At 38.1% G+C, this 19747-nt stretch overlaps 2 protein-coding genes and 1 pseudogene across 2 annotated transcripts; 1 reads left to right on the forward strand and 2 right to left on the reverse strand.

Moving 5' to 3' along the window:
• Positions 1 to 7281: 7281 nt before the first annotated feature.
• LOC148862733 (poor homologous synapsis 1) lies at positions 7282 to 11067 on the forward strand. The gene is made up of 8 exons (XM_088974542.1): positions 7282 to 7611; positions 8664 to 8780; positions 9599 to 9664; positions 9777 to 9880; positions 9983 to 10182; positions 10267 to 10313; positions 10558 to 10585; positions 11009 to 11067. The coding sequence occupies exons 1-8, from the start codon at positions 7336 to 7338 to the stop codon at positions 11065 to 11067; spliced, it is 897 nt and encodes a 298-aa protein (XP_088830668.1). The 5' UTR covers positions 7282 to 7335.
• A 1271-nt stretch (positions 11068 to 12338) lies between these two features.
• On the reverse strand, positions 12339 to 13701 carry LOC148862734 (uncharacterized; annotated as a pseudogene).
• Positions 13702 to 17002: 3301 nt separating this feature from the next.
• LOC148862735 (peroxidase 5-like) lies at positions 17003 to 19452 on the reverse strand. Its single transcript, XM_088975074.1, has 2 exons — positions 19101 to 19452; positions 17003 to 18465 (listed from the first exon to the last, which is right to left on the reverse strand). Exons 1-2 carry the CDS (start codon positions 19326 to 19328, stop codon positions 17680 to 17682), a joined length of 1014 nt encoding a protein of 337 aa, XP_088831200.1. The 5' UTR covers positions 19329 to 19452; the 3' UTR covers positions 17003 to 17679.
• Between the last annotated feature and the right edge of the window lie 295 nt (positions 19453 to 19747).

Consider the following 19747-nt stretch of genomic DNA (forward strand, 5'->3'; position numbering starts at 1 on the left):
TGATTCTTAATTCTTTCTCTTATCTCTCTCCGTTTGTATGGCCGTCGGCGTCGGTCGACGGAACTCGAAAGAGTTTATCTCCAGTGGGTGGGTTACGAAAGGGGGCGCCAAGGGTTTCAGTTCACAGTAGAATGGGAGAAGAAACCCTTCTGGGCGAGAAGGAATTAACAGACGTGATACAAGCAACGTGAAATAGAGACCGCACGAGTCATCCTAGTGCGCGTGTGTCATGACACGCATTGCGCCTAGGTTTCGTGGGACCTTTTTTGGGGGCAGATGCAAACCCGGGTTGGGTTTGGTTTGGATTGAGCTTTAACCCAAATCATCTAGTCTACCAAGTCACTAATGACTATATAAAATTAATTGGATTGGGTTCAATCCAAACCCACTTTAAACCAATTCAATCCACCCAAATCCATTAATTTTATATTTATGTACTTAAAACAAAAAATTCTCTCTTTTCTAAATAAGTTGGTAATAGCTTGATGGTAGTAGTAGTTGCTATTTACACAAGTGGTGAAGGTTTAAATAACATTACATGCATGTTATATTTACACAAGCGGCAAAGCCATTTGACTATAATAGTAGTTGTTATTTATACAAGTGGTGAAGGTTCAAATCACATTACATGCATATTATTTTTACACAAGTGCCAAAGCCATTTGACTATATTTGGGTTTCGGGTTTGACCAAACTACTTAGGTTCAAACCGGTCAGACCAACTTGAACTATCTAATTGGATTGTCTTCGAGCTAATCACATCAAGGGTGGTTGAATCATTTAGATCTGGATCAGTCTAATCAGACCAAACCACACCGGATCAGTCAATGGCGGATTGACTTGGACCGGCCCATATCAGGTTTGTGATCGAATCAACTTGCCCGAAGCGGGTCAAGAGAAGTAAATCGGACCGGTCTAGATTTGAGTCGGGTTGTGCGGATACGGTTCGAATGATCCAAACTGGGCAAACTAAGCGGGGCGGATTTTTGGTCAGGACGAACCATCACGCAAATACCTGCTTTGGATTCAGGTCGATCGTATCGGCCTATCCTGGGTCGGATTTGGACTGGGATTGCTGACCCAAATGAACTGAATCGAGATGATCGGGCCTGTTCATATTTAGACCAAATTGATCTGGTTCGGACTCGGGTCGATTTGGATTTATGTTAATTTGGGTGAAGTGTGTTGATTCGAGACAAAACTAATTTTAGTCAATAATTAATAGAAAATTAATACATTAATTATAAATTATTTCATTCAAATGAAGAAAATAAAAAAAAGGCTAAAGAATTAATACTTGTATCTTTAGTGGTTAACCCAATGGTTATCCACAACTCAACCCAACCCAACCTATTTAAATTGACCAAATGGGTGATCAATCCATTTCCAACCCGCCAAGTAAATAGGCAGGTTGGGTGAAAAACTGCCCCCCCTACTTGTCATTCAGGTGGTTCGATGCAATGTTTTAAAAACCGACTGGGAGGTTGATCCATTTTGCTTTTGGGTCTGGGTCACTAGTTTTTTTGGTAGAGGGGTCATTGGTTTGACCATTCGGGTTGAACAGGTAAGACCATGCCATGTCATTAAATATGTCTATTTATCTACCTATTTGTCTATATACATACACACATAGATATGTATAAACATGTATTTCATTATTAAAAAATGTATAATTATTTTTTGTGATGAAATATACGTATATATATTATTTTATGTTTAGTTTACATTTTTAAATTTGTTTTTTTTTATTTTTTATTTTGTAAATAAATGTTAAAAATTGTAATTTGAGGCCCGTTTTTTTTTCTATGAAAACAACAAGCAAGGCGTCTTTTGATATAATTCTCAAAAAATTACTCAAAAAAAAAACCCAATCATACATTAGAGTGCAAAGTATTGGCCTCTAAAAGTTTGCACATACATGCACATAATTGAATGTGCAACCTGTGACTTGATAACCAGGTCAAATGGATCAACGATTAAACCACTTAGGTTGGATGGTTTTTGGCCAAGTCAATGTTTTTAACCAAACAATAGATTTCAACAAAACTAGACCCAAAAATCAAGATTGGGTGATGGTTCAAATGATTCAATTGGTCGGGTCAATAATGGATTGAAAACATTGGTTTGATGCAATGTGACTGCCTTGTTGAGCAACTGGTTTGTTAGTCACATTTAGACCTGTTCATGGGTCGGGTAGCCTGACGGCCCATCCCACACCCCGACCGGGCTTGGTCATATAATTAGGCCTGCGGGCCTGACCTCGGGCTTAACATAGTAAGCCCAATTGTGTTTTGGGTTGGGCTCGGGATTTGTCAAAAAAGCCCGGCCCGACCCGACTCAGTATTATATATTTTATAAAATATATAATATGTATTTTATATATTATATAAATAATATAATATTTATTAAAATATATATATTTATAATTTAATATATATATTATTCTTTTCTTTATAATTTCAATATCTCTCTCTATTCAGTTGCTTCAACATTAATAATAATAATAGTAAGGCTAAATTTCGGGCTCGGGCTTCGGGCTTTTTATGAGGGTCGGGCTTGGGCTCGGGCTTTAAAAAAATTTGTTAATACACAGTAAAAGCCCGGCTCGGCCTGACCCATGAACAGGTCTAGTCACATTGTTTTGTGAACTTCCTTGACCATCAAGATTGCTACTTATTTTGGGCTCTATGGGAGGCCCTAGGGGTGAGCATGGGTTAGTTGGGTTCAGTTCCATGGCAAAACTTGGGACTTACCTTGTAGGGGTCGATTCAAAGTTTTTGAAATTGGAACCTACCCTGTGAAGGTCGTTTCTGGCCTTGGTAGTTCTAGGGTCGGTTCTAGGGTCTACTTATGGAACCTATTATTTCTTTACTCTCCCTCTTAAAAAAATGAAACATGTCCTTTAAAAACTTTATTTTCAATAATGATAATATATAGTTTAAAGCTTATATTGTCTTTACTGATTAAATTGAGTAACTTAATATGTAGGTTATCATAATATATTAATGTATTGTTCAAAATTTATCATTGTTATTTAAATTTTGCAAATATTACCTTTTTACATTATTTATTATTCACATTCAAATATTAAAACGAAAACAAATGGTCAAATCACTCAAATAACTCAATGGTCAAGTGAGACCATGGCTTTTGTAACCATGAGTGCTTGGGTTCAAATATTTACATCTTTCAAAATATTTTGGGGTTTATTTTAAGGCAAGTTTGGTTCTAAGGTTTGTTCAGCCAAGGCCAACCAAGGCCGATTCATTGAGTCGGTTCGGGTAGGGTAAACTCCTAGACCCTGAAATAGACTTGGGTGGAGGTCAGTTCCAAGAATTTGAAATCAAACCCTATTTTATAACAAATTGGATAGAATCAGTTCAAAGCTGATTTGACTTTGGTCCAACCAATTCTAGGTAAAACCTACCCATTTACTCACCCCTAACAAGCCTTGTCTTCCTCCCTCAACATCTACTTGTGAAAACAACTTCAGTTCAAAAGGCATTGCTAGTGTATTGTCCTTACAAAACATTTTTTATAGACATTGTAAAAGTAAAATTAATAAAGAGGTAAGCTATAAATGTTCCATTGAATTCCTTCATACGGTAGAAATAAGTGGATCATGTAGGGAAAATTTCTCAAGTAAAAAAGAAAAAGAAAATAAAATTGAGTCCGTACCCTTAAAGACAAGGTTCTGCATATCACATTCTCACAAGCCGATACTCATGGATTGGAATTGTTTCAGCTTTCAAGTTTGAAACATATGAATTTGGATTAGCCGAAAACTTTGGCTGTGAAACCAAGGATGAGATTTTATGCGGGTCATAAATTCATGGGCCCCATTATGATAGCTACTGCAGAACGTTATTATTGGTTCCACAGCCCCATAAACATTCAACACGTTCAGTTAAACCTTGCCCAAACCATGCAAGGTTTATAACAGATTGGATAGAATCAGTTCAAAGTTGATTTGAGTTTGGTCCAACCAATTCTAGGTAAAACCTACCCATTTGCTCACCCCTAACAAGCCTTGTCTTCCTCTCTCAACATCTACTTGTGAAAACAACTTCAGTTCAAAAGACATTGCTAGTGTATTGTCCTTACAAAACATTTTTTATATACATTGTAAAAGTAAAATTAATAAAGAGGGAAGGTATAAATCTGCCATTGAATTCCTTCATACGGTAGAAATAAGTGGATCATGTAGGGAAAATTTCTCAAGTAAAAAGGAAAAAGAAAATAAAATTGAGTCCGTACCCTTAAAGACAAGGTTCTGCATATCACATTCTCACAAGCCGATACTCATGGATTGGAATTGTTTCAGCTTTCAAGTTTGAAACATATGAATTTGGATTAGCCGAAAACTTTGGCTGTGAAACCAATGATGAGATTTTATGCCGGTCATAAATTCATGGGCCCCACTATGATAGCTAGTGCAGAACATTATTATTGGTTCCACAGCCCCATAAACATTCAACACGTTCAGTTAAACCTTGCCCAAACCATGCATCTCTAGGAAGGGTATGTTATGACCATTCGTCATAAAACTAACGATATTGGTGACATTGAAAACCGATATTAGGGGCGAGCAATAAAAGCTGAAAAATCGATCGAAATCGAATCGAAAAATCAATTAATCGATCTAGTTGGTTTGGTATTTTTTACTAATATAGAAAACCGATGGTTAACTAAACCGATCAATATACATATATTTCTATATATTTTATGTATATATATTTTATATTTTTTATATATTATAAATTAATAAGGGAAAACTCCCGATTAGTATCCTGTACTTGGGACCTAGTGCCACTTTGGTCCTCGAACTTTAGAATGCAACAATTCAGTACCAATACTTTCAAAACTTGTCAATTCAGTACCTATTGTTAATCAACTGTTAGCCAATCGTTAAGTGGTATTTGAAAAAGACACAAATGCCCTTCAAGTGTCATATAATTTTTTTGATCAACCATCCAAATGTTAACAAAAAATTAACAATCCCAAATTCTTGCTTTTTCTATTCATGAAAGTTGGGGGCACATCTCAATGGGCATTATAGACCCCAACTTTCTTGAATAAAAGAGGCAAGGATTTAGGATTGTTAATTTTTTGTTAATGTTTGGATAGTTGATAAAGAAAATTAATATGAAGTTAACGATAGGTATTGGATTGACACTTTTTGAAAGTTTAGGTATTGAATTGTCACATTTTAAAGTTCGAGGACCAAAGTGGCACTGGGCCCAAGTACAGTGCCAAAATATATACAATATTTTACATATGCCTCTATTTTTGTTATATATTTAATATTTTTTATATATTATAAATATAAAAAAATAAAAAAACTAATGAATTAAACCCACAATTAATCGAACTGGTCAACCAATTGACTTCAATTTGATTTTGGTTACAGGTTTTAAAAAATAAGCCCACGGTTTGGTTCATCAAACTGCGAGCACCCCTATCATACGACATGCAGTGGGACATGTATAAATACTTTTAACCTTGAAAGCTAATTTTGCTAAATTTAAATCTTATAATCTTTCCCTTTTCCCTTTTCATGCTTTTAATTATTACCATTACAAATTTAATTAATTATAATAATGCCATTGAATAAAACAAAAAACAAATCATAACTTGTATGGTGCTAATGATAACTATTTACAATGATGTCACTTTACCTTTTTCACATTTGTCAAAAATTGTCTTTTATCTCTCATTTTATTTACAATCGGGTTGTGTTGGGCCGTGCCATGCATGCCGTGCTTCTACTTTAGGGGGTCAGCTCGACACAGCCCTTGGCTTGAGCCCGTGCAAACTTGTATCATGCTTCAGGTCGGGTTGGTTTATGGGCCAGGTCAGGCCACGAATTGGGCTAATCCATGCTTTTTAAAAATTTGGAAAAATAATGAAAAAGTTAGCATAAATTAAAAAATAAATAAATAATTAAAAAAGATCTTAAAAGTTTATTTTATATGAATTTTGATGTATACAATTGTTTATACATGCAATAATAAAATGAAATAATATAATAACATTGAAAATAAAATTATATATTATATAATTATTGTATATAATATACGACTCGAGCCCGCGTGGGCGGTGCTGTGCCACAGGCCAAGTCTTAGGCCAGGCCGACCACGAACCAGGCTAAGCCACGTATTTTAAAATTTTTGAAAATAAATAATGAAAAATTTAACACAAATTTAAATAAATAGACAAAAAATTAAAAAAAAGATCTTAAAATTTTATTTTATATGAATTTTGATGTGTATAATTGTTTATATATGCAATAATAAAATGAAACAATATAATAAAATAGAAAATAAAATTATATATCTTAATATAATATATAATTATTATATATATACGGCCTTAGCCTGCGTAGGCCCATGCCATGCCACAAGTCGAGCTAGTCCACGGGCCAAGTCTTAGGCCAGGTCGAGCCACCAACTGGCTAAGCCATGATTTTTAAAAATTTGAAAAAAATAATGAAAAATTTAGCATAAATTAAAAAATATACAAAAAAATTAAAGATCTTAAAATTTTATTTTAGCTTGAGCCCACACGAGCCTGTGTCATGCCACAAGCTGGGCCACGAACTGGGCTAAGCCTGTTCATGGGCTTGATAGCTAGTAGTTCAGCCCGGGCCATTAACAACGCTAAATTAATTAATTAAATAATTTGAGATATGCTTTACCAATCTTATGTTAATAATACATAAAGCTTTATTTTTATTTACTTATTTTACTAAATTATTTAATTAGTTAATAATTTAATAACCGAACAAATTATTATTGCTAGAAAAGTAAGACATAGAACCGTGTATATATTTATATATATTTACTCCTCAATTGATTGTCTATTTATCTCATTTATTTTATAAATTTATTTATTTATTAAATTTAATTAATTATTATTTAACTATTTACAATTATTCCACTATATATTTACTCTCTCCCTCTTTCACTCTATTGCCCGATGACTGTGGTTATTTATTTATTTCAAATAGATTTTTTCCAATAAATTTTTAATTAAAAAATTTACAACGCAGGGCCCCTCCGCTAGTGTCATTTGGTGTTGTTTTGACAAACCAAATCGTACACGTTGGCCAACAGTCCCTTACAGTGTTGATGTAAGAAACTGTCTTGTTCGTTGTGCCTAGTGTGTGTTTTTGCCTTGCCGGTTACTGGCCGATCCTGATCGGACTCCATCAGATAACCGCCCACGGTACACTACAAAAGTATATAAAAGGGAAAAGGTTAAGTCGCATATCATAGAAATCGCCAAAACGTAAAGAAAGGAAAAGGTGAAAAACAAAACGTAGGGTGGAGAAAAATGGCGGGAGCTCTTTCTCTGGCTACTGCGGCAGAGAATCTTGAGACCTCACTCAACGCCATTAAAGACCACTGGGAGGTCGAGTATTCCCGCTTCTTCAACCTTCCTCCTCCCTCGTCTTCTACGTCTCTCACTCTCAAACCTCTCGGAACATCCAAACGCAGCCGTTGCAAAGGAACCTGGATATCTTCTTCTTCAACTGCTGCTCTGCATCTCCTAACCTATCACCCGAGTCCTGAAGTGATCGTCGTCGTTACTCTCCGAGGAAAGATCCATGTGAGTCAAGAAGAAACCGAGATGCTGACGAGCTTCTTTTCTTTTTCCTTATGCATTTGTTTAAGTTTCTGGAGGTTTCCTGGTTTTCTAATTCATTTAACCGGGCTTCAATCGCTTCACGTCAACAGTTTCGATGTCAGAGGTTTATACGTTCTTTTTATTCGTTTTGTTCAGTTGCGCTTCAACACGTTCTCTTTGCAGTCTCGATTTCCAGAGTTTTTATTTTCATTTTTTATTTGCGCCGATAGTTTCAGGCTTTGTCTGGATTAGTCGTTAGTTTTTACTATGTTCTATTTTCATTTTCCGTTTTCCTCTCATATCGACTTCATAGAACTTTGTCCCTATCCGGATCCTATTTTCTTGTTCTCTTCTTTAAGATACGTGAATCATAATTTTTGGATAGCACATCTTTTTATATCCTTAGATGAATTATTTGTATATGTAAGCTTGAACAGGTTTGCGTATTACTGCGATGTTTGTGTAAAATACCTCTGCCTTGTCCTTTCGTACTCTGAACGAGAAATTCATACAATTAACACAGAAAACCTCTGTGGATTCATTTTACCTTTGGTTATGCGTGCCTTTTGTACCGTAAACTCTTCAAATTATGTAGGCATTTGATTTATCAGGTTAATGGATACTGTGGCCGTTGATGCCTATTTTTTTTTCATGAATTTGCATTTAAGTGGCTTGTTTCTCGTTGTTGCTCCGTTCACTTCTTGATTTTTCTTATTCTCATTCACCGAAATTGCATTGAAGGATTCCTGAACCTGCATTTGGTTTATTTAACTTCACTATTTATATTGTCATTCTCCATGAGGGTTATAGGCATGGGACTTCAAGTCTCTTGGAATTTCAAACTTCCTTTTTCTTATATATTTGATTTTCAATAGCTAGTTTATACTGTATCTCCTTTCTTTTTCTATTATGAGGCAATTAGTTAAATGGATTTTTGAAAATGCTGGATTATTTGCTATTGGGCCATCCTTCAGATTCAGATGTTTTAACAGAAAATTATGTTTCTTCATTGTTATTTTTAACATATGGTGCAGGAAGAGCACTTCATTTCCAATCTGCAATTTTCCTGGCCTCAGGTATCATGCGTCTATCAATGCCCTACCAGAGGGAGCAGAGTTGTATTTGCAAGCTACAGAGATTGTGAAGGACAGGCAAGCTTTTTATCTCTCACTTTCTTCAAGATCACTACTGATAAACTTGGTATGTGAAGGATTGATTGGCTAAAAGTTTCGTTTCTACTTTTGGTGATACCATAACCCCGATGAATGTTTTCGTACTTACTTCACTGCAACAGTTTGTAAGGAGTAGCTGATTTGCAGTCGCAATCTTCTACAGTGGAAAAGAATGTGATGGTCTAGGTCCTAGGGAATACATATTTTACTATTTGTTTTTCTGAGTTCACCTATTTCCAAATAGTGTTTCTTGTGACATCAATGCATTAGAAACAAAAGAGTATACATAAGAGTGAACCTACAGTTTTTTATACCTTTTCTGCATATGAATTATACTGCAGGCAGTTTTTTTCATCCGGTGATGAGAAGTATAAAATTACCACATGCAATTATGACTTTTAATGGAGAGGAGTAAATGCTCTTTCCTTCCAAGCCAACATTTTAGTTCAACATTCCAAACCAAATAAGCAACTGCAAATCCTATTAACTAGTAAACCTTAATTGTCTTTTAATGTCATACACAGTTGTGCATGACTAAAAAATTGGTAAGATGATGTTCTCTTTACATCTTTTAAATCCCCATCAAAACAACATATATACATGGTTTAGATATCAAATCATGTCATTCCAAAGTTAGTTATTGGTTTGTTGATATTTGGATTATATCCTCTTGCTTTTTGTCAGTTGTACTGTGTCATTTGAGGCTAACTTTTGTGATTTTGTTTTATTTTATTAGGCCTCTTTAGTGTTATCCTCCATTATAGCAACCTCTATTAGTGCTTTCCGTGGCTTTGCAGATCCAGAAGTTTGCCCTATCGTTCTCTACATCTTGTGAAGCAGAGAGGTTCATAAATGCTTTGAAGGTATAGTCATCAAAACTTGTAATCCTAACAGAAGTTATGGTCTTCAATGCCATATGAAATATAAGCACCAATGGTCTGACCTTGCTTCTGCAACCTTTCTTTGCCTTTTTAGGAGAGGTTGAAGGACATAGTAAACATCAGGTATCCACTAGGAAATTTCGGATCTGAAATTTCATCTCAATCTGAGTTAATCTCTTCCAGTGTGCTCCAAAACAGGCATGATCTCTGCACTTTCTGAAATCCTCTTTTTTGAGATATAAAAGAAAAATGTAAGATATTGAAGTATGGTTTGATTCATGAGGATTATGGCTATTGCAGAACTGATGAGGAATTGAGCTGCCTGACTCCTGTTGATACATATACCCCTCAGACTGCTCAACCAAACTACAAGGGTGAGCAGCAAACATGTTCCCAGGAACCAGAACCAGAAGTTGATCATAACTTTGATGGAACCTTTGAAAGCTTGCCTCCTAGCTTCACAGCACTGCTTACCAGCTGTTCCTCTGAGGCTGAACAAGGTTGATTGGTTGCACATACCGCAAATACAAGTATTCTTATTTCATTTGAATACCTGACTTTTCTAATTGACATAGATACTGCAGAGAAACAACAGGTAGCTGAGGAAGTTGATCTCAAGTCTCAGATCACGGTATCCTTCCAAACTCTGGCATTCAACATCCTTAATTGATGTGGTTTCTACTACTTACAGTTTCACATGTTGCCTATGATTGTGATGGATTGGTTTGGGAGCTCTCCGGACTTCTATAGTTGTATTTGTCCACTAGAGAGTGACAAGAGCAATTCCAGTGGACATTTTAGTCCAATAATTTTTTTTAATCTCTCCTTTACCTTTGCCTTCCATTTACCTATTTATTTATTTCTTTTTGTTGCAGAAATACATGTCGGATACTTGCTTCAGTGGTAAGTGGAATTCCTTACATGTACTAAATAACTGCATTACCAACAGGACATGGCTGGACAAAGTGTTGACATGAAATTTACACTAAAAATTTAAGTGTCTGACAGTGTTGGCATTTATTAGTTACCTTTCTGGAACTAAACTGTTCCACTCAATATGATGCTGTTTTCTTCTTGCTTGCCTTGGCTAGTTAGATGGCTGAGGTAGCACGGTTTGTACATTTATTTGATTTGACCAGACTAGTATCTTGGGACATGTATACGCTGATTACCTTGTGTTGCCAAATGACTTGATCTATACTTTTTTCTTGGAGAGAACCAACTGCTTGATCCATTCCAAAAATAATTAAAGCTTCCTTTGGTATAGCCCTTTCCACTATATTTTAAGAGGAGTTGCTGATTGTATATGTTTTTTGTTCTTTTCAGAGATGCTGAACAAAGTTGAGAAAGTTATCTTTCAAATGGGAGGGGAATTGGCACTATAAATCTGTAATTACCGTAAAAAGCTCTCTCTCTCTCTCTCTGTTATGAGTTGGCCTTTACATGGTATGGTTGAACATTTTTGGATGGTTGATTGATTACCACACGTGCTGTGGTGGTATTGGAAGTGTAGAAACTACTCTACGCTTATAAAATAGGATAGGGGGAAAGGAAACGATTGAAGCCGCCAATGCTTTTGACGTCTGTAGTCTACTTGTAATAGAATTTTAAAAATCATTTTGGTTGTGTTTGACATTATTGGTCGTAGGCGTTTGATGTCTTCATTTAAAGTCCATATTTCAATTGGATTTGGTCCAATCCGATCCAGTCCAGTGTGGGTCCATTACAAATAGACTAGGTCCAATCGAATTCAATGAATATTTTGGACCATTTTGGACCGGTCCAATTCAATGTCTGGAACGTCCAATCTGTTCAAATTTGTTTTAATTTAGATTGGTTTCAACCCAAACCCGGTCCATTGAACCTATATTCTTATCTCATATCAATGGACCAGATATTGGATTAATTCAACCCAATCCAATATAAATTTATTATGGATGGATCAGGTCCAATCCAATCTAATAAACATTTTGGCTATATCTTGTTGGTCTGTTCAATCCAGTCCATTGACACCCTTACTCTGCACTTAAAGTTTAAAATATCCTTATATATACCACGTAGGATTTCTAAACAGGAACCAATGGTCAAATTGATTTTTTGTTCGCCTCATTCTTACTTTCTTAGAAATGTTGACTTTGTTAAATTTACCTTATTTGCACGTATTAACATGCGTCATGCCCTCTAATGTTTATAATTTCAACCCTATTTTGATGCAAAATATCTTTACAAGATGATCTCAAAAAGCTCTACAGTCTGAGACAAAAACAGAGTCCAAAAACAGGGCATCAAGGCATCAAGTAATTGCTATACAAAAGAGATATATGGACTCCAGATTTTGCTGAAGTATCAGCTACAGCATTTTGTTCCCTGGGAACCCAACTGAAGGTTGCACTAGCAGAGGAAGCTATAACCCTTGCTGCTTTTGAAGCAGTATAAAAAGCAAACCAAATAACTCACCTGAAGTGGAATATATGTACCTGCCTTTTGGATCAAAGACAATACTATATAGACAAACATAGCGTTTTTTTTTTTTTTTTCTGTTGGGATTAGGAGTCCGTTCAATATTATCTTGTTTGTATACTTATCCTTTTCTTATCATGAAAGGGTAGGAAAGTTATGTTATCGTAAAATTAGGAGTTTTAGTTGCCATTTGAGGTTAGGTGGTTATATATATACTTGTATTCTCAATGAATAAAAGACAGAAAAATAAACCAGAAAAGCCACGAAACAGGAGCAAGAGGTCTGCGTTGCAAAACCTCTGGAGATCAGTGGCGACAGCCACGATTGTTCGGCACTCTTCAGCAATTAACGCCTGTTCAGAGACTCTTAATTTGATCTTGCAACATAAACACGGCTTACGGGGCCAAAAGTGCGGAAGAGCTCCAGCAAGTCAGGTTCGCGAGTGTCCTCCGACAGATTGGTGACCCGAACTGCGTTCTCTTCGTTTCTGCGTTTCACGTCCGTACCACTTCTATCCCCACCTCTCAATGTTGGAGGAACATAGGTCGTCGACTTACCAGTGCCAGCAGCAGCTACCGTGGTTTATGATGCAGAAGGCTTATCAATAAATCCTTCAGGCTGTACTGCAAGATCCTTGAGGCCTAGGTCGCTCGAGGAGAATCTCCTCGGTGGAAACTATGGTGAGCCTGCTACCGACTTCTTCATGAACAGCATCGCCGAACTTGGCCCATGATCGCCTCTCGACAGCACTCTTACTAAGCCTGGCCTTAGCGAGTTTCCTAATCCGAGTGGTGGTGGTTATCTTGACCTTGTTTCCTTCGTCGTTAAACTTGTACTCAATCACCTTCTTGACGCCGTTCTCGTTTGGACCGATTACCATACGGGGCGGCAGTAGGAAGTCCAGATCCTCCCCGTGGTCCTCGTCGAGCTCTCCCCATCGAATCTTGTTCGAATGCGGGGGGTTCTGATTCGTCGCTGAAGCTCGTCGATCCAAAGCCATCGCCATGACTAGAGCTTCTCACACCGTCACACGAATGAGAGAGAGGTGGAGGAGCATATTAGGGATAAAATTCTGAAACCCTAAAGCGGTCGCACCAACTCAGGGGTCTCCAGCAACTGAGAAGAGCGGTTGTTCTTTGCGAGTAACAGAGAACTCGTGGGTCCATTCTCGAACGCATTGATTTTGGACAATTCTCTCGCGAGTCAACATTCTGCGGCAGGTTTTAGGGAGAACCTGGGATCGGTTATTTGTCTCGTGGGATTTTGCACATAATAGTCGGGATGACCTAAACAGAACAAAAGAATCAATTGATGTAGTCAAGACTAGGTTAAATAGATTGAGTAGTGAGTATTAGAATATGTTACTCAACTTTTAAATACACAGAAAGAGGGGAGTCAATAATTGGGTGATAAGCAAAAATTGTCAGAATGGATAATAGACATAGGGGCCTTTCATCATATGATAGGAAGTCTCGAGTCGATGAGAGACAAAGAATGTCATTCTGTGCTCTGTCGGATTACCAGACGGGAAAGCGACAATAATAGAGAAAGAAGGCATAGTTGCACTAGACGATCATCTGAAACTTATTAGTATTTTATATGTGCCTAGTTTGAAGTGCAATTTACTTTCTGTATCGCACAATTGATTGAGGAATCGAATTGTATTGTCCAGTTCACTAATAAATTCTGTGTGATACAGTACCGCACTACGAGGGTGTTGATTGGAGCGGGCGAATAGTGAGAGGGATTCTATTATTTCCGGAGCATTGCATCAACAAGAGCAATGAAGACTATAGAAAGCAGGACGTGTGATATTTGGCATCAAAGGTTAGAGCATCATTCTTACAGAATTGTTAAGTTGTTGCCTTCTATTAGTATTAAGAATAATAATGATGACAGTATTAAGGGTTGTGATGCATGCTTCCGAGCTAAACAATGTCGAGAAGAATTTGTTTCTAGTAGTAATAAAGCATCCGACAATTTTGAGTTAATTCATTATGATTTGTGGGATCCTTATAGAACTGCAACTTCTTGTGGTGCTCATTATTTCTTGACCATAATAGACGATTTTTCTAGAGGCGTTTGGATTTATCTTCTGGTTGATAAGGCGGAAGTGAGACGAGTTCTTCGAAATTTTTTTGCTATGGTTCAAAGGCAATTTAACAAACTTGTAAAGGTGATCCATACTGATGATGAGATTGAGTTTGTATGCTTGGATAGTTATTTTGCTGAAAGCGATATTATTCATCAAACCACTTGTGTCGGGACTTCTCAACAAAACGGGAGGGTTGAACGCAAGCACCGCCACATACTCAATGTTGCCCGAGCTTTGTGCTTTCAAGCCAACTTGCCTATTGAATTTTGGGGGGAATGTGTCATCATCGCATGTTATTTGATCAATAGGACACCATCCATTCTGTTGAAGGGAAAGACTTTCTATGAAATGTTATTTGGGCGACCTCCTTATGATAATGTGCGAGTTTTTGGTTTCTTAGCATATGCGTTCAATCATGGACATGGAGGGGATACATTTGTAAATCGAAGCAGACAATGTGTTTTTGTTGGGTATCATTTTAGAAAGAAAGGATAGAGCTTGTATGATTTAGAGTCTGACATGTTCTTTGCATCAAGAGATGTTACTTTTTTAGAGCATAAATTCTCATATGCACACAAGGAAGATGCACAGTCGAACAAAGCACAAGGCCAATTTAATTGTGGAATAGGTGGGACAGATGAGGTGCTGATACCATCCACTTATTTATCTAGACTAGCAAATGGCGAGATGGAGGCTAACCAGCGAGGTAAACTCGCTGAAAGAGTCCGTGTAGAAGAAAGAACCCGCGTAGACCCGAATGCAAATGCTGGTGAACCCATGCATTCTTGTGACGCCACCACAGAAAATGCAAGTGAAGACTGTCCTGATGTTAGGGGGGTGGCAATGTTGGGCAACAACAACACTCTGAATTTCAACAGCAACACTCTAAACTTCATTTGGGGCGTGGGCATCGATAGAAACAACAGTCCACGAGGCTGAAAGATTATGTGCTTCACACTACACAGCGCTTGAATCCCTCTTCGCGTTCCTTTGCAAGCTCACTCGAGCAATCACATTCTGCAGGTAGTCCTTATCCCATAGATAACTATGTGAAATGTAACAATTTTTCTTGTTGATATCATGCTTTCTTGGCAGCTATTACTGTAGGAGTTGAATCTACTTCTTTTACTGAGGCCGTAAAGGATGAAAAATGGAGGGATGCAATGCAGAAAGAAATGCATGCACTTGAAAATAATCAGACATGGACTATGGAGCCTTTGCCATCCGGAAAACGAGCCATAGGACGCAAATGGGTGTATCGGATCAAGTATAACGCTGATGGGACAGTGGAAAGATACAAATGTCGTCTCGTGATTTTTGGGAACAAGTAGGTTAAGGGAATTGATTATAATGAAAATTTTGCCCTAATTGCAAAAATGGTTACTGTCCATACCTTCCTTGCAGTCGCAACAGTTAGAAATTGGGAGCTTCATCAAATGGACGTACATAACGCATTCTTGCATGGTGACCTTCATGAGGAAGTCTATATGCGAATGCCTCTTGGTTTTCAGTTGGATAAACCAGGTATGGTGTGTCGGTTGCGAAAATCTTTGTATGGCTTGAAACAAGCACCGAGATGTTGGTTTGTTAAATTAACCGCAACCTTGAAGACATATGGGTTTCGGCAATCATGTTCAGATTACTCCTTCTTCACATTTCGTCGAGACAGGGTGCATGTGCTTGTTCTCGTGTATGTGGACAACATTATCGTGTCAGGTAATGATCGTATGTCAATTTAAGTCTTCAAAAAATATTTGAGTGACTGTTTCCATATGAAAGACTTGGGACCATTGAAATATTTTTTGGGCATTGAAGTTGCCCGAAACTCAATAGGAATATTTCTGTCTCAACGTAAGTATGCTTTGGATATTATCTCTGAAGTTGGATTACTTGGTACAAAATCTGCTTCTTTTCCTCTGGAGCAGAATCATAATCTTGTCTTGACAGATGGTTCTCTCTTATTTGATCTTGAGCGATACCGACGCTTGGTGGACAGTCTTATTTATCTCTCAGCAACTCGTCCGGAGTTGTCTTATTGTGTGCATGTTCTGTCCCAATTTATGCAACAACCGCAAGAAAGACATTGGAAGGCTGCATTATGAGTGGTGCGCTACTTAAAAGGAAATCCTGGTTCAAGAATTCTCTTGCGTTCAGATTGTGACTTATAGTTATATGCATGGTGTGATTTAGACTGGGCGAGTTGTCCTTTGTCCCGACGTTTTCTGACTGGATGGTTTATTCTGCTTGGGAAATGGCCTATTTCCTGGAAAACTAAGAAGCAACACACTGTGGCTCGTTCTTCAACGGAAGCAGAGTATCGTTCTATGGCCATGACCATGTGTGAATTAAAATGGCTGAAGGGATTGTTATTGGCTCTCGGAGTTACGCATTGAAACCCAATGCGATTATATTGTGATAGTTAGGTAGCCTTGCATATTGTAGCAAACCCAGTGTTTCATGAGCGTACGAAACATATTGAAGTTGATTGTCATTTTGTACGTGATGAGATTCAAAATGGTTGCATTCGTCCTGCTTATTTATCGACTACCGTTCAACTGGCTAACATTTTTATAAAGGCACTAGGTCGCAGAAAATTTGAGTATTTTCTCTGCAAGTTGGGCATTCACAATCTGCATGCTCTAACTTGAGGGGGTGGGGTGTGTTAAGATTAGGAGTCCGTTCAATATTATCTTGTTTGTATACTTATCTTTTTCTTATCATGAAAGGGTAGGAAAGTTATGTTTGAGTCACTGTAAAATTAGGAGTTTTAGTTGCCACAGGAGGTATACTTGTATTCTCAATAAATAAAAGACAGAAAAATAAACCAGAAAAGCTCTGGTTTTACATTTTCACAGCTAAATGTTTAATCTCTCTAAAATGTAAATATTACACTAGAACACATAAACACCGACATAGAATGACATTGCAGTTCTTTTTCAGTCAACCATTCTTTATCAATATTACAACATCCCTAGATATTCAAATATCCCGTGCGTTCAATCTGCTAGTGTATCATATGCATAAAGGCTTCCAAACAGCTCATGCTGCTACGAGTTTGGATGGGCTCATGGGCTCACCACAAGACACTAGCCGCACATGGTGGGGGAGCATATCTCATTTGTGGCTGCAGGGTCATGTGATGTGGCCAGCATTTTGAAGTTAGCACTAGCAGATCCAGACTCCCAGTGCGCACGGATCACTGGCGTGTTCGCTGTTGATTGGCTACTCAACCTATGTACATGCCTCTGTTTGTAGTAGGTCTGCAGTATGGCGTTGATTACATTTATTCTTAAAAAAATAGCTAAATCTAGTATGGCGTTGATATAACAAACCCACAAACCCACAAAACACAATAACCCATGTATGATTCAATGTCAATGGAGGAAGGAAGAGGAAAAAACAGAAGAATTTCATTGTCAACATCATCATCATAATCACTTCATCAGTTAACCAATCGGCAGTAGTTCCTGATCTCTCCTTGGTTTCCCGTTAGTACCTCAATTCTCCCCATCCGAGTCATGGCTCTGCCAAATTTCTGGGACCAACTAGTGGGATTAAGGGAAAACTCTTCCACAATCTTACTGGTATTTCTGTCTTTCATTAGAGCCTGATCTGATTCCAACAACCCTCTCCCGAGCTTGAGACCCAGGTAGTACTTGTTATCCAGCGTCGTGGGAGAGGCCTGGTCGAATGGGATGGTTGCTTCACTGAAGTAATCTGCCATGAAAGTCCCGGGCATTGGGCAAATTACCTTCAAGTAAGAAGCAAATATGTAATCCAAACTTGGGTCTTGCAACACTGTTGGGCTATATTTGTATAGCCTGTAGGCGAAGGTAGGGCAGTGAGCAACGCCTATGGAGTGTGCCCCGGAGAGCGTGACCATCTCTTCCTGGCTGAGTCCCTTCCTGGCGAAGAGCTTCGTTAGTTCGTCAACTGTTGCAGTGGGTTTAGGAAGTTCGGTGGCTGCGACAGCGGCTCGGGAGGACCGACCATCGCGGCGACCTGCTGGGACTTTGTAGGGAATGAGGCCTACAATGACAGCAGCATCGCGGGCTGCAAACGCCAGGATGTCAGCGCAAGACACAATGCCAGGGCAGAATTGCTCTACACGGGCTTTGATCTCGTCGATCACCTCCAATCCCCGTAGCGATTTGTAATTGCCCGTGGCTTCCTTCTCTACTGACTCTCCAGACGGGGTGGCATCCAACAGAATTGAGGCATCGCAACCCTGTGAATTCACATTTCACAAGTAACAATTGTCACTTGTCAGTCACGGCTTCAAAGTTCAAATGAAGGTTTGATACTTTGGTCATCTATCACTTTGCATCTTCTTTTTCTTTTTTTTTTTTTTTTTCTCTGAGAAATGTAACAATGTGCCATCTCCATCTGATGAGTGATGACATACCATCCATGGCAGATAGTCATCAGATACCATGCCACCACTCATCACTTCAAACAAATGCAACCCATCTAAGGGTAAGCAACATTAGATGATCCTAGCACCACCCACAGCGTTAATAACGCATCTAATGTCCAAGAGAAGCCTCAAGATTAGTGCTGTAGTTACAAAGCTAGCTCTCTGCACATATATATTTTGTGCTTGCTTGACAAAGCAAAATACAAGCTCCAAGTTTTTTTAGATATAAATCAACCATTGCCCAATGTTGTGGTTCTAGCTATCTGGGTCTTCTTAGGAGGGGTGGGTTGAATATGGATCCTTATCATTCCACTTTTCCTTCCACTGCAACAAGCAATGACCCTGCAAGCTAATCTAAACATCTCTCTCTCTCACACACACACAAGATTTTAAGCTCAAAACAGACAAATATCGTAATTTGTAAAGAGAAAGAGAAGGGGACTAACATTGACAAAGCAGTCATGGAAATGCAGCCGAATAAGGCCTGCGGCCACGCCCGCATTTTTGTTCACGGCTTGCGCCACTACCAGGCGTGTAATCGTCTCCACCTGCGAGCAGGTCTTGTTATAGAATCCAAAATGTAAATGGTTGCCGTCAAGATCAATATCTTCCGACAGAACGAGGAGGCAATGCAAGAGAAAGAAGGTTGTTGTAATGACGGAACCGGCCTTCATGTTGATTGGAATTGGTGATGATGGCCGGCTAATTTGGAACGACAACAAATCAAGAATTTATACCAAGAGCAGAGCATAGATTTCTCCTTGTTTTATGGATACAAAGTTGGCACCCGCGTAGAAGGAGTCTTTGGTTGTTAGGGTGGACGTTTTTCATGAATTTGGTGGTCGGAGACGGTCGGTCAATTTAGTTTGACGTTTCCCCAACTAACAAACACACGACTACACGATTAGCTAATTTCAACAATGTTTTTTTTTTCAACTAATTCTACATCAATTATCATTTTCTTTTGTAGTTAGTTATTTTTGGACAAACTTTGTTTATATTCTCAAGAAAATCCTTCCATTAAAATACATAAAAGTCACTCTTATTCGTGCTGATCTTTATTTACTACTCACTTCTGTTTTGGTCCACTCTG

Source organism: Nelumbo lutea, chromosome 3 (genome assembly GCF_056320005.1).
Source record: "Nelumbo lutea isolate HS-2025 chromosome 3, American lotus-T2T, whole genome shotgun sequence".
In the NCBI taxonomy this organism is placed as follows: Eukaryota; Viridiplantae; Streptophyta; class Magnoliopsida; order Proteales; family Nelumbonaceae; genus Nelumbo; species Nelumbo lutea.

What these genes read in the sequence shown, in the direction of transcription:
- LOC148862733 (XM_088974542.1), top strand. Translation starts at nt 7,336, where the DNA reads ATGGCGGGAGCTCTTTCTCTGGCTACTGCGGCAGAGAATCTTGAGACC. An exon ending in ACAGAGATTGTGAAGGACAG is followed by an intron (nt 8,781 to 9,598) that starts GCAAGCTTTTTA and finishes GTGGCTTTGCAG; the next exon opens with ATCCAGAAGTTTGCCCTATC. An exon ending in GTCGGATACTTGCTTCAGTG is followed by an intron (nt 10,586 to 11,008) that starts GTAAGTGGAATT and finishes TGTTCTTTTCAG; the next exon opens with AGATGCTGAACAAAGTTGAG.
- LOC148862735 (XM_088975074.1), bottom strand. Translation starts at nt 19,328, where the DNA reads ATGAAGGCCGGTTCCGTCATTACAACAACCTTCTTTCTCTTGCATTGC. An exon ending in TCCATGACTGCTTTGTCAAT is followed by an intron (nt 18,466 to 19,100) that starts GTTAGTCCCCTT and finishes GTGAATTCACAG; the next exon opens with GGTTGCGATGCCTCAATTCT.